General features: G+C 39.8%; 1 protein-coding gene across 2 annotated transcripts in view; it reads right to left on the minus strand.

Annotated features, from left to right (window-relative positions):
• Positions 1–16,075, minus strand: part of LOC139761215 (E3 ubiquitin-protein ligase RNF115-like) — a 56,439-nt gene that overhangs the window by 21,051 nt on the left and 19,313 nt on the right. For both annotated transcript variants that reach the window (XM_071685260.1, XM_071685268.1), the window contains exon 3: positions 3,944–4,263. In XM_071685260.1, the coding sequence (XP_071541361.1) occupies positions 3,944–4,263 (320 nt within the window). The remainder of the gene's footprint in view (positions 1–3,943; positions 4,264–16,075) is intronic.

The following is a 16,075-nucleotide window of genomic DNA, read 5'->3' on the forward strand; positions in this document are numbered from 1 at the left end:
TACAAATCTTCACCTTCACCTCCACAAGACAATGATCAGACATCCCTCCAGTTGCACCTCTCAGCACATTAACATCCAAAAGTCTCTCTTTCGCACGCCTATCAATTAACACGTAATCCAATAACGCTCTCTGGCCATCTCTCCTACTTACATACGTATGCTTATGTATATCTCACTTTTTGAACCAGGTATTCCCAATCACCAGTCCTTTCTCAGCACACAAATCCACAAGCTCTTCACCATTTCCATTTACAACACTGAACACCCCATGTATACCAATTATTCCCTCCACTGCCACATTACTCACCTTTGCATTCAAATCACCCATCACTATAACACGGTCTTGTGCATCAAAACCAACACACTCATTCAGCTGCTCCCCTAAACACTTGCCTCTCATAATCTTTCTTCTCATGCCCAGGTGCATATGCACCAATAATCACCCATCTCTCTCCATCAACTTTCAGTTTTACCCATATCAATCTAGAATTTACTTTCTTACACTCAATCACATACTCCCACAACTCCTGTTTCAGGAGTAGTGCTACTCCTTCCCTTGCTCTTGTCCTCTCACTAACCCCTGACTTTACTCCCAACACATTCCCAAACCACTCCTCCCCTTTACCCTTGAGCTTCCTTTCACCCAGAGCCAAAACATCCAGGTTCCTTTCCTCAAACATACCTATCTCTCCTTTTTTCTCATCTTGGTTACATCCACACACATTTAGACACCCCAATCTGAGCCTTTGAGGAGGATGAGCACTCCCCACATGGCTCTTTCTTCTGTTTCCCCTTTTAGAAAGTTAAAATACAAGGAGGGGAGGGTTTCTGGCCCCCTGCTCCCGTCCCCTTTAGTCGCCTTCTACGACACATGAGGAATGCGTGGGAAGTATTCTTTCTCCCCATCCCCAGGGATATATAAATTTCTTAAATAATAACATTTATGATAAAATATTCTTTTCATTTTGAAAGGGAAGTGAGTGGTGGGATGAAGAAGTAAGATTATTAGTGAAAGAGAAGAGAGAGGCATGTGGACGATTTTTGCAGGGAAAAAAATGCAATTGAGTGGGAGATGTATAAAAGAAAGAGGCAGGAGGTCAAGAGAAAGGTGCAAGAGGTGAAAAAGAGGGCAAATGAGAGTTGGGGTGAGAGAGTATCATTAAATTTTAGGGAGAATAAAAAGATGTTCTGGAAGGAGGTAAATAAAGTGTGTAAGACAAGGGAGCAAATGGGAACTTCAGTGAAGGGCGCAAATGCGGAGGTGATAACAAGTAGTGGTGATGTGAGAAGGAGATGGAGTGAGTATTTTGAAGGTTTGGTGAATGTGTTTCATGATAGAGTGGCAGATATAGGGTGTTTTGGTCGAGGTGGTGTGCAAAGTGAGAGGGTTAGGGAAAATGATTTGGTAAACAGAGAAGAGGTAGTAAAAGCTTTGCGGAAGATGAAAGCTGGCAAGGCAGCAGGTTTGGATGGTATTGCAGTGGAATCTATTAAAAAAGGGGCTGACTCTATTATTGACTGGTTGGTAAGGTTATTCAATGTATGTATGACTCATGGTGAGGTGCCTGAGGATTGGCGGAATGCGTGCATAGTGCCACTGTACAAAGGCAAAGGGGATAAGAGTGAGTGCTCAAATTACAGAGGTATAAGTTTGTTGAGTATTCCTGGTAAATTATATGGGAGGGTATTGATTGAGAGGGTGAAGGCATGTACAGAGCATCAGATTGGGGAAAAGCAGTGTGGTTTCAGAAGTGGTAGAGGATGTGTGGATCAGGAGTTTGCTTTGAAGAATGTATGTGAGAAATACTTAGAAAAGCAAATGGATTTGTAATGTAGCTTTTATGGGTCTGGAGAAGGCATATGATAGAGTTGATAGAGATGCTCTGTGGGAGGTATTAAGAATATATGGTGTGCGAGGCAAGTTTTAGAAGCAGTGAAGAGTTTTTATCAAGGATGTAAGGCATGTGTACGTGTAGGAAGAGAGGAAAGTGATTGGTTCTCAGTGAATGTAGGTTTGCGGCAGGGGTGTGTGATGTCTCCATGGTTGTTTAATTTGTTTATGGATGGGGTTATTAGGGAGGCGAATGCAAGAGTTTTGGAAAGAGGGGCAAGTATGAAGTCTGTTGTGGATGAGAGAGCTTGGGAAGTGAGTCAGTTGTTGTTTGGCGATGATACAGCGCTGGTGGCTGATTCATGTGAGAAACTGCAGAAGCTGGTGACTGAGTTTGGTAAAGTGTGTGAAAGAAGAAAGTTAAGAGTAAATGTGAATAAGAGCAAGGTTATTAGGTACAGTAGGGTTGAGGGTCAAGTCAATTGGGAGGTGAGTTTGAATGGAGAAAAACTGGAGGAAGTAAAGTGTTTTAGATATCTGGGAGTGGATCTGGCAGAGGATGGAACCATGGAAGCGGAAGTGAATCATAGGGTGGGGGAGGGGGCGAAAATCCTGGGAGCCTAGAAGAATGTGTGGAAGTCGAGAACATTATCTCGGAAAGCAAAAATGAGTATGTTTGAAGGAATAGTAGTTCCAACAATGTTGTATGGTTGCGAGGCATGGGCTATGGATAGAGTTGTGTGCAGGAGGGTGGATGTGCTGGAAATGAGATGTTTGAGGACAATGTGTGGTGTGAGGTGGTTTGATCGAGTAAGTAATGTAAGGGTAAGAGAGATGTGTGGAAATAGAAAGAGCGTGGTTGAGAGAGCAGAAGAGGGCGTTTTGAAATGGTTTGGGCACATGGAGAGAATGAGTGAGGAAAGATTGACCAAGAGGATATATGTGTCAGAGGTGAAGGGAACGAGGAGAAGTGGGAGACCAAATTGGAGATGGAAAGATGGAGTGATAAAGATTTTGAGTGATCGAGGCCTGAACATGCAGGAGGGTGAAAGGCGGGCAAGGAATAGAGTGAATTGGATCGATGTGGTATACCGGGGTTGAAGTGCTGTCAGCGGATTGAATCAGGGCATGTGAAGCGTCTGGGGTACACCATGGAATGTTGTGTGGGGCCTGGATGTGAAAAGGGAGCTGTGGCTTCGGGCATTATTGCATGACAGCTAGAGACTGAGTGTGAACGAATGTGGCCTTTGTTGTCTTTGCCTAGCGCTACCTCGCACACACGAGGGGGGAGGGGGATGGTATTCCATGTGTGGCGAGGTGGTGATGGGAATGAATAAAGGCAGACAGTGTGAACTGTGTGCATGGATATATATGTATGTGTCTGTGTGTGTATATATATGTGTACATTGAGATGTATAGGTATGTATATTTGTGTGTGTGGACGTGTATGTACATACATGTGTATGGGGGTGGGTTGGGCCATTTCTTTCGTCTGTTTCCTTGCGCTACCTCGCAAACGCAGGAGACAGCGACAAAGCAAAATAAATAAATAAATATAAATTTTGTCCTTCTTTACATATTTCAGAAATGAAATTAAAAAATTATTTCTTTCTTCAAACAATCTTTACGAAATAAATGGTTAAGGCAAAGGGTTAAGGACCTGGCTATTTCATCCATCACTTCTTTAATTAGTCCTTTCTCCTCCAACTTCAATTCCCGTATAATTCACTTTACCCAGATTCTTTCTAGCAGTTTATTTAGCATATTTTCCATCAGTTTGTCTGTGGGTGCATTACAAAAGTGTCAGTGTTCCAAATGCTTTGTTCAACAAGTGGTTTTTGAAAACCACTAGGTATCAAGTTGTACAAAAAGAATTTATTCAAAATGGACCTGTATTCTTTTAATAAGAGGTGCAAATTCTAAACAAAAATGATTCAGCCCATCATACTGCCAACAATTTTGAAATCCCTAAAATTTCTAAATATACGCAATATATGACCAGATAAAACATATCAATGGTACAAATTATCCTTAAACCCTGTGTAATCACAATGAAATGGAATACTCTTACAAAGCTCTGTGATCAAGACATTGAAATAACAGGTTGCTTACCACATTGTTCTTTGGTGATGTTGGAAGTAGGTATCTGTGAAATTTGATCTCTTGATAAAGGAGGTGGTCCTGTACCATCTAGCTGATTCATCAGTTGAGTTATGATGGCATCTAACCCACCACGACCCCAGGCATAGTCCCCAGGATTTGAGGCCAGATTAGATGCCACTAAAACAGGAAATCCTGGTAAATCAATGCCCACCTGGGGCACTGTAAAATCTGCACCTCCAACACTGGCCTCTATCACACCTGAAGTCATTTGCATGATGAGGTCATGAATGAGAGGAGCCAAAGCAGAATGTCGATCCCCTCCACTTACTCTGAAAGGTGAAAGAAAGTATCAAAAGGCTTCCAATGATATCAAAAAATGAAGCAATCATCTATCTTTCACAAAACAAAATATCTAGATATGGTCAACTATTACATGCATAGCAGCCCCCTACTTAAAACTCTACTAATTCATAACTTTCATCAGTTATTTCAAGCAAAATACCTTGAGATATGAACCTCAAGCATGATAATAAAGCAACTTTAGGAGGATGAAAGAGAAATTTCCTCACTCTGTTACTACCATCACAAACATAAGATTCCACTTCCAAGACTCCCAAACACTAAAATCAATTACAGATTTTGAAAATATTGGAAGAATTATCCTTCAAAGCAGTTTTTCTCTAATGGATATGTTAGGAATGGAAAAAAGTCTACTATACCAAAACCAAATATAGCATAACACATGGTTTTTAGATAATTGGCTGGAAGGTTAAATGTATACAGTAATAAAAGATTTATCTCATAGTACAGCATGATTTGCCAAAGGGACTGGAATATACTTGTGAATGATGGCAAACACTAAAGGGAAGAAAGAAATTAAATCAACTGCAATAACTCACAAAGCAACTTGTAGATTTAACATTGGTCAGATATACAATTAATAAGATGAAGATGGGATGCAGGGAAAGGATGCCTAGTTAGGACAACAATCTAGGTGGCATTAAACTGAAGGAATCTATATATGAAAGAGACTTTGGGTTTAACAGCATATCCTGCTAACTTGGGGCAAAACACTACATTAAAGGAATTATTGTTGAGGGAAATTTCCTCTTGGCTAACATCAGTATTGGAGCAAAGAATGTTAAAAAAAATATTTGGAAAATATATATTTATTCATTTTGCTTTGTCACTGTCTCCAGCGTTTGCGAGGTAGCGCAAGGAAACAGTCGAAAGAATGGCCCAACCCACCCACATACACATGTATATACATACACGTCCACACACGCAAATATACATACCTATACATATCAACGTATACATATATATACACACACACAGACATATACATATATACAGATGTCCATAACACATACTGTCTGCCTTTATTCATTCCCATCGCCACCCCACCACACATGAAATAACAACCCCCTCCCCCCTCATGTGCGTGAGGTAGCACAAGGAAAAGACAAACAAAGGCCACATTCGTTCACACTCAGTCTCTAGCTGTCATGTAATAATGCACCAAAACCGCAGCTCCCTTTCCACATCCAGGACCCACAGAACTTTCCATGGTTTACCCTAGACGCTTCACATGCCCTGGTTCAATCCGTTGACAGCACGTCGACCCTGGTATACAACATCGTTCCAATTCACTCTATTCCTTGCAAGCCTTTCACCCTCCTGCATGTTCAGGCCGCGATCACTCAAAACCTTTTTCACTCCATCTTTCCACCTCCAATTTGGTCTCCCACTTCTCCTCGTTCCCTCCACCTCTAACACATATATCCTCTTGGTCAATCTTTCCTCACTCATTCTCTCCATGTGACCAAACCATTTCAAAACACCCTCTTCTGCTCTCTCAACCACACTCCTTTAATTACCACACATCTCTCTTACCCTATTATTACTTACTCGATCAAACCACCTCACACCACATACTGTCCTCAAACATCTCATTTCAAGCACATCCACCCTCCTCCGCACAACTCTATCTATAGCCCACCCCTCGCAACCCTATAACATTGCTGGAAACACTATTCCTTCAAACATACCCACTTTTGCTTTCCGAGATAATGTTCTCGACTTCCACACATTCTTCAACGCTGCCAGAACTTTCGCCCCCTCCCCCATCCTATGATTCACTTCCGCTTCCATGGTTCCATCCCTGCCAAATCCACTCACAGATATCTAAAACACTTCAATTCCTCCACTTTTTCTCCACTCAAACTTACTTCCCAGTTGATTTGTTCCTCAACCCTACTGTACCTAATAACCTTGCTCTTATTCACATTTACTCTCAGCTTTCTTCTTTCACACACTTTACCAAACTCAGTCACCAGCTTCTGCAGTTTCTCACACGAATCAGCCACCAGCGCTGTATCATCAGCGAACAACAACTCACTCACTTCCTAAGCTCTCTCATCCACAACAGACTACATACTTGCCCCTCTTTCTAAAACTCTTGCATTCACCTCCATAACAACCCCATCCATAAACAAACTAAACAACCATGGAGACATCACACACCCCTGCCGCAAACCTACATTCACTGAGAACCAATTACTTTCATCTCTTCCTACACATACACATGCCTTACATCCTCGATAAAAACTTTTCACTGCTTCTAACAACTTGTCTCCCACACCAAATATTCTTAATACCTTCCACAGAGCATCTCTATCAACTCTATCATATGCCTTCTCCAGATCCATAAATGCTACATACAATTCCATTTGCTTTTCTAAGTATTTCTCACATATATTCTTCAGAGCAAACACCTGATCCACACATCCTCTACCATTCTGAAACCACACTGCTCTTCCCCAATCTGATGCTCTGTACATGCCTTCACCCTCTCAATCAATACCCTCCCATATAATTTCCCAGGAATACTCAACAAACTTATACCTCTGTAATTTGAGCACTCACTTTTATACCCTTTGCCTTTGTACAATGGCACTATGCAAGCATTTCGCCCAATCCTCAGGCACCTCACCATGAGTCATACATACATTAAATAACCTTACCAACCAGTCAACAATACAGTCAACCCCTTTTTTAATAAATTCCACTGCAATACTATCCAAACCCGCTGCCTTGCCGGCTTTCACCTTCCGCAAAGCTTTTACTACCTCTTCTCTGTTTACCAAATCATTTTCCCTAACCCTCTCACTTTGCACACCACCTCGACCAAAACACCCTATATCAGCCACTCTATCATCAAACACATTCAACAATCCTTCAAAATACTCACTCCATCTCCTTCTCACATCACCACTGCTTGTTATCACCTCCCCATTATCCTGTTTCACTGAAGTTCCCATTTGTTCCCTTGTCTTACACACTTTATTTACCTCCTTCCAGAACATCTTTTTATGCTCCCTAAAATTTAATGATACTCTCTCACCCCAACTCTCATTTGCCCTCTTTTTTACCTCATGCACCTTTCTCTTGACCTCCTGCCTCTTTCTTTTATACATCTCCCACTCATTTGCATTATTTCCCTGTAAAAATCATCCAAATGCCTCTCTCTTCTCTTTCACTAATACTCTTACTTCTTCATCCCACCACTCACTACCCTTTCTAATCAACCCACCTCCCACACTTCTCATGCCACAAGCATCTTTTGCGCAAGCCATCACTGCTTCCCTAAATACATCCCATTCCTCCTCCACTCTCCTTACGTCCTTTGTTCTCACCTTTTTCCATTCTGTACTCAGTCTCTCCTGGTACTTCCTCACACAAGTCTCCTTCCCAAGCTCACTTACTTTCACCACTCTTTTCATCCCAACATTCTCTCTTCTTTTCTGAAAACCTCTACAAATCTTCACTTTCGCCTCCACAAGATAATCATCAGACATCCCTCCAGTTGCACCTCTCAGCACATTAACATCCAAAAGTCTCTCTTTTGTGTTCCTATCAATTAACACGTAATCCAATAACGCTCTCTGGTCATCTCTCCTACTTACATACGTATACTTATGTATATCTCTCTTTTTCAACCCTCTCTTTTTCAACCAAGTATTCCCAATCACCAGTCCTTTTTCAGCACATAAATCTACAAGCTCTTCATCATTTCCATTTACAACACTGAACACCCCATGTACACCAATTATTCCCTCAACTGCCACATTACTCACCTTTGCATTCAAATCACCCATAACTATAGCCCGGTCTTGTGCATCAAAACTACTAACACGCTCATTCAGCTGCTCCCAAAACACTTGCCTCTCATGATCTTTCTTCTCATGCCCAGGTGCATATGCACCAATAATCACCCCTCTCTCTCCATCCACTTTCAGTTTTACCCATATCAATCTAGAGTTTACTTTCTTACACTCTATCACATACTCCCACCACTCCTGTTTCAGGAGTAGTGCTACTCTTTCCCTTGCTCTTGTCCTCTCACTAACCCCTGACTAATCCCCTCACTAATCCAGGTTCCTTTCCTCAAACATGCTACCTATCTCTCCTTTTTTCTCATCTTGGTTACATCCACACACATTTAGACACCCCAATCTGATCCTTCGAGGAGGATGAGCACTCCCCACGTGACTCCTTCTTCTGTTTTCCCTTTTAGAAAGTCAAAATACAAGGAGGGGAGGGTTTCCAGCACCCCGCTCCCGTCCCCTTTAGTCGCCTTCTACGACACGTGAGGAATGCGTGGGAAGTGTTCTTTCTCCCCTATCCCCAGGGAAAATATATTACATATAAATCAAGAGTATACATTAGTTTGATAATAACAGTGAAGAGATACTGTTCATCTGAAAGACATTGCTGAACAGATGGTAATAAAAAAAAAAAAAAAAAAAAAAAAAAAAAAAAAAAAAAAAAGCCTGTCAGGGAATGCATGCACATCATCTTAAGTGATGATATACATACATGGGCTGAAGAAATGCTGGTATATCATCACACTGAATGTGGATCATAAATTTCATATTTCACGAGCCATATACTTTATATCGCATTCTAAAGAAATTTTTTTCCAAGATGCTTTTGGATAAATATAATTTCTATCTAAAACTTAAGCAATCATATGAATCAAAAACATAATTACAGTCAAATAACTTTGTGAACTATGCTGGAATAAGTTATAAGTATGGATGAAAACATGCTAAGAAAGTAAATATGCAAAGCAAACTCATGACTTAATGAGAAACAATGTCAGTTTAGCAGAAGCCCAAATGAGGTCGTGTGTAATCATGCACCACTGAATGAGCAGCAACATATGTCAAAGATGTCTAAACTTTTAGAGAAATACTGCCAACCTGTTCATTAATTCAAGAGCAAAAGTATCTATCCATATCAATGACACCTGCTCCCTTTGGGAACTCCCTCAAGGGGGTGGCTACGGCAAAAGACTCCATAACTGGTGAAGTTCAGTGCCACTTCTTTGCCTTCAGTGTCTCACCCTTAGCAGGCCTCTGGCAGAAGGCAGCTCTAGCAAAGTGTTTTCTGAGATTCTTACCTAATGTTCCTACCAACTTCTATTACGTAATGTGTCTAGCTCATGTTCTAGCCTACTACTTACATTTAATGCCCCCAGCTAATGTTCCTACCTACTACTTCTATCTATTGTTCCCCTCACTTTGCCATAGGGCAAGGCTGATGCATAGCACTCGCCACAGAAAAATCTCAAGTTAACATGAGTAAGTTGTGTGAGTTAAAAGTTTGTTATGGAGAGATTGTGTGTATTTGTGGACAAAATGCCAGCAGTCCACATCAGGGTAAGGCAGAAAGAAAAGACAGCTAGCTGGTCAAATGAGTGCAACTTGATAGCCACTGAAGTGCCAGCTTACTATGCAATCGTCACTGACCCTCCCAATACCTAGGTGGGTAGTACCAGTAATATACCTCCCAGTTCAGTGACTGCCTGCCAACTACTACCTACAGAAACTACAGTAGTGGTACCTCTGAATCTTTGTTACTAAATATTAAAAACAAAGACTTTTTTTATTGAAGATGCAATATCAGAATAAACACTAACAGTGAGAGAAGACACAAAGAAAGCAGTAGTGTCATATGGTTAGTTAATGCTTAACTTAATCCTTACATGAAAATGACACAATAGACAATGGAGGTGATTCCCAGACTAAGAAATAAATCCAAAGGAGGTGTGCAGTTGACTCATATTTATTCAATTTGATACAAATCTTTTTTTAAAAGATTTTGATATTTTTCATCTAAACAACTACTTTTCTCAAATTTCACTTCTAGTTATGGATACAAACTCATGGACATAAGAGACCTCTGTGTATAGTGGCTTGCATCCAAGAATGTGATTCATTTACAGGCTACCCGAGGTTGAACACATGGGTTCAAATCCTGGATGTAGCAGTTGGTTAACAGTCAACCCAGCTGTTCATCTAACTTGGTCAATAAAATGGACACCTGGATACAAGTCAACTGGGAGGTAAGTTTGAATGGAGAAAAACAAGAGGAAGTGAAGTGTTTTAGATATCTGGGAGTGGATTTGGCAGTGGATGGAACCATGGAAGCAGAAGTGAGTCACAGGGTGGGGGAGAGGGTGAAAGTCCTGGGAGCATTGAAAAATGTGTGGAAGGTGAAAACATTATCTCAGAAAGCAAAAATGGGTATACTTGAAGGAATAGTGGTTCCAACAATGTTATAGGGTTGCGAGGCATGGGCTATGGATAGAGTTGTGCGCTGGAGGGTGGATGTGCTGGAAATGAGATGTTTGAGGACAATATGTGGTGTGAGGTGGTTTGATCGAGTAAGTAATGAAAGGGTACGAGAGATGTGTGGTAATAAAAAGAGTGTGGTTGAGAGAGCAGAAGAGGGTGTTTTGAAATGGTTTGGTCACATGGAGAGAATGAGTGAGGAAAGATTGACAATGGAGTTAATATGCAAATTTATGGAACTACATACCCAGGGGGCAGTTCATCCCTTCTTCAAGAGCCAATAGCATAAGTATGAAATTTCTCATACATACTGTTTTTCAGTTATTGTGCTAACAAAGACTGAGACTGAGACAAAAGTGGCAAGACATATAAACAGAAGGTAAGAGGGACTTTTTATGAATCACAAGACTGAATGGTTTAACCAATTCAGATAAGGAGAGGTTTTCAAAGATGGAGTAAACACAACTAGGGGACGTAAGTGGAAACTTCTACAGGGAAGTGTGAAAAGGATTTTAATGATTTTAGTGATAAGTAACTGACAGTAAGAGAAAATGTGTGTGCAATGAATATAACTGGAAACAAGGAATACTATTTGGAAGTACAGTAAACAAAAAAAGCAATGAAATCTTAAAGTATATAAGAACTTACATAGTGGGAAAAATAGGATCTGTTATCAGTTCCCTTGGCAATATCAATACCATACTTTTGGAAAATCTGTAGTTGTGTAAATGGTCTGCTCAAAGGTTGCTGAACATCTGAATAAATAAACTTTTAAAAAGTGACCAACATGGCATGGGCAAGAAATGCACCCATCAAGGCCATCTCAAGAGAAGAGGCAAAAGTAAGAGAAAAAAGATAAATGTCATCAATCAGGGCTCTCCATCTTGTGTTTGCAGGCCTAACTCTAAAGCAGAAAGGTTATACGACGAGGGAAAGATAAAAAGATGGATAAGAATTCCATAACTTTGGTGTTTGAGGAAAGAATGCAGAATCAAAATAGTCAACCATGACATAATGCCTTTTTGGTTTTTTATCTACATTTTTTCTATGTTCAAAACATGAGTCTTTGTCTCCCTTTATCAAATCCATGATTATAAGATAATCTTTTTTTTCTAATTGTATAAAAGAAAATTTCCTGTATCAAAGAAAATAGTTGTGGGTTTAGAGCATTTCCTAATACCAGTCAACCATCTACAGGACCATTCCCCTTTAGACTCTCATATATCAATGTATGAAAGCATCTATGCACTAATTTTTCTTCTTCCATACACAGCTCCCTTAATATTTGATCCACCTCAGGATCTATATACTGCAATTCCTTCTGAAACTCGTTTTTCATTCCTGCCAGCCATCTCTCATTTCCAATGTTGGATATTTCTGCCTGTCACATTTCAAAAGTTCTGCATTTACTCCAAAAGTCTCTCCTAACTCTTATCAGTGTTACTATGTAACATTATGGGACACAGCACTAACTGTTGTTAGAGCACTGAAAGATATTCGAGATGTCCCAGGCTTCAGTAATCATTTACATGACAGGTTGTGATACCTAGTTTGAGGCTGTATATGATCACCAAGCTACCAGATGGTGATGAAATCTACCTACCTGATTCATTTACATCCCGCAGGGAGAAACGTGTGCCCGTCCTCATGTGGTCTGTCTTTGTCTGTGACTCCAGGCCCAAATGGCTCAGTCAAATATGGCCCTCTAAGTGGATGGCTAACCAAATCTCCATGCTATGAGATGACTGTAAAGCCAAAATGGTAGCCACAAAATTTCCCTAGCAGTGAAAAGAATTTTAATAATAAAACCATATCTTCATGGAATGAGAAGACCATAAAGCCAAAATGATAGCCACAAAAATTCCCTGGCAGTGAAAAAATAATAATAAATACCAACTTTATATTTCCTGATCACTAATCTCAACATTCACTACTTCTTCACCTCTCCTCAATCATAGGCTCCTATTCCCAACCATCCCTTTAAATCTAAATTAGTTTGAAAAAAGTTTCACTAAGCATCTCCATCTTTTCTATAATTCCCTTACTTCATAGTTTCTCTTGTTCTATCTTCTCACTTGCACCATCTTGGCCTAAAATACAACAATAATATGAGTGTTTAACCAAATAGCACGATACTCCTGCTATTTTAGCAATACTCATAAATATCCTAACACTAGACAGGGCTCTTAGGAGGAAAAAATTTGGACTACCCACATTCACTTTCCAGTTTGTGTGGGGCCAGTCTAAACAAGCCAAATGGATTAGTTAAACAATTTCTAGCTGTGTGGAACAAACAACAGATATCAATCAGGTAAGGCTCATCAAAAGCTTTCTGAGAGGGTTGGCACCCTGCATCTCAGGCTGGCAGGCTCAAGCTGTTCGCAGATGTATGCAAATCAGAAAGTAAGCAATGAGAAAGTGTTTTCCTCTAACTTAGGAGCAATGAAAGATGCTTCTTTCTCTAATAACCAAACACAGTGTGCCCACAGAAGGAGAAATGCATGATCATGTAAGTAAAACCTGAATACAAAAAGCATGGAAGGTGAAGGTTACAATTTCAATGCTTTAAATCCTTGCATACTAAAATGCATCAACAAGCTGAAGTTAACATAAGAATGTGTTCAAACTAAGTATACTTCTTAGGGGTGTATGCAGCATTGCATTGCACTACAACTCAAACTGAGATATTTCTACAAGTATCATTTCTTGCCTGCAACATTTCAGAAATAGGATACATTATCAATTTGTGACATGTTTGTCCCAACTTACAAATTTATAAAACTTTTAATTCTTAATCTAACAGACAATTTTCTTAAAACATTAAATCATGTTAGCATATTTTGAGGTATCAATGTACTTATTGTCACATCGTAATAATGTAGCAAAATATCATTTAGTTTGTATCCCATTAATTGGCAAAATAAGCTCTCTTGTGTTCAATATGAATCTATTATTAACAGCATCCAAAGTAGGTGTTGTAATTTCAGCATGTCTGGAAGAAATGTTAAATATACTCAGGGAAGTACATAAAGTAAGGCTATCACTCAGGGTTGCATTAGAAGTGCTTAAGAAGCTTAAAGCTGGTCAGATACTCATGGTTATGCCCAAGTAAAGGGGTCTTGCTAATTTTCTTACCTTTATATTCAAGTTCATCAATTAATCCTTCTTTAATAAGAAATATATTAGGACATTTCAAGTTATTATTGTACTTATCATGCACATTTCAATGATGTCTCTATACTACAGATGTGTCAAGAGACAGCACAAGTGGATACAAATTACTCCCATCTTTATGTTATAGTATAGCCATCATGATACATGCTGCCCATGCCACCTTGACAATGACCAACACATCAGCTGTCTGCTGGCATTCACTGTGAACACAAGTATTGTTTGCTACTTGTAAAATTCTAAACTTGTTCCCAGCAAATAACTCTGCAACAACTAAACTTGCCAAAATGTTAAGACAGTCATTTACCTTGGAGGAAAAAGTTAGAATACTAGATAACCTGAGCATGGGTCTGGAACTTTTGAAGATTCTTGCCATTAAGGGGTTAATAACAGCATCTGCACTATCAAGCTGAAAAGTGAATTGATCAGGAAAGCCTTTTCTCAGCTAACGATTTCAAAAATCACAGTGCATCTCAAGCTACTGGTACAACAAAACCCTGAAATAAGCTGAAATATACCAGCACAACACAGTGTATGCATTACAAATTGCCAGTTTTGCTCAGATAAGTTGGTACAATAATGTTCAATATAAAAAGTTGTAACCTAAGAAAAATATCTTCTCCCACTGTTCTCACCAGATAGGTCTCCCAAACATCGATAAGCATCTTGAATTGCGAAATGATATTGTTAAAGAATCTTTCTCCCTTATGAATGAAAGAACAAGTGATATAAGCCTTATCTTAACCAGGGAAAAATAAAGACTTGTGGTGGCAGTGTACTGATAACAACAGTAAGCACTAAAAACAGCAGAGTATTAAAACGTCTCCCCAGCTGGTGTCATCACCTCCTCGTTTACACAGAGGTTCATCATCAACTGTGGAGGTTACGTTCTTGGGAAACCCTATGCTTGGCAAAACTGGTCAACAAGGTACCACCCTTATGAGAAATATGAGGTAGAGGGAAGTAATTCTTGAAAAACATACATTAAATCCTATTATAAGTACTTCGTAATTAAAAATCAGCATTCTGTACTATAGAAATAACATGTTTATTCTTCAAAATTATAATAAAAATGCTTTATAAAAATATATTACTGTATGGAATGATGGTATTGCATCAGCATGAAGCTCTGTGCTTGGTCTCTGCTACAAAGCAGACAGCTTGCTATGCCAGACAAAAGCCTGCCACATTAATCTTTTTGGTTCACATTGTAGGCAGTAGTCGGAAGGCAGCCAATGACCAGGGAGGTATATTACCAGTGCTACCTGCCTGGGCATCTGGTGTGTTACTGGTGACTACTGAGCAAGTCAGCACTTCAGTGGTTGTCCAGCTGCACTCCCCTGACCCAGGTAGCTGTCTTGTCTTTCTACTTCAACCACACACGATCTACTGGTATCATGTCCACAAACATACAATCTCTCTTTGTCATACATAGTGCAATAACACTTAACTCACACACCTCATTCTTTGTAACTCTAGATTTTCCTGCAGCAAGTACTGTGCGCTAGCCCTGTATTTTAGCAAAATGGTAGGAGCAATAGACAGAAGTAGTTGGTAAGAACATTTAGGAAGGATCATTAGGTAAAAGCATTGGTAGAAGTAGTAGACAGGAACATTAGGCATGAGCATTAAGTAAAAGCAGTCAGTAGGAACAGTAGGTAGGAGCCTCTGCAAACACTGTGCCAGAGTTAACCTCTGCCTGTGGCCTGTTAAGAGTGAGGCACTAAAGGTTGAGAAGCGAACTGGATTTCATTAGTTATGGAGGGTCTATTGCTGTGGTCACCCCTTGAGGTAGTTCCAATTGGTTAAACGTGTCAAAGATATAGATATATATGTAAGTTCACGTTGCTGACTCACTAAAACCATTGTATCTCCCAACAGACAGTGCACTACCACAACATGCAAAGCAATCAAGTAAGTACACATTTTGCTCTAGAGGCTCACTATCCTTGCCCTTCTTGGGGTAGAGTAATTCTCACCACTATGTTTATGCTTAGAGACCATATTTAAGAGTTCAAAGTAAAGTAATTCCTCATACAAGAAGCATTCAGTTAGCATGATTTCTTTATCAGGCTGTACATATAGTCTGACAACCTTAACAAAATGTGCCATCTACCCATTACTAAAACATTAGGATGGGCAACACTTTCCGGCTTATTTCTGTTTAGTTCAGTACCCAAAGTAGTCATGATCAGACTCATTCACTACTCTCACTCAGTTAACTGCTATAGTTTACGAACATGAGCATAAAACGATCATATGGTAATGCCTGTGGCTGAAAAACCGATAAAATCTACATACCTAAAAGTTAAGTTAGAGCACTTTAAAA

This window comes from Panulirus ornatus, chromosome 3 (assembly GCF_036320965.1).
Source record: "Panulirus ornatus isolate Po-2019 chromosome 3, ASM3632096v1, whole genome shotgun sequence".
NCBI classification, from domain to species: domain Eukaryota; kingdom Metazoa; phylum Arthropoda; class Malacostraca; order Decapoda; family Palinuridae; genus Panulirus; species Panulirus ornatus.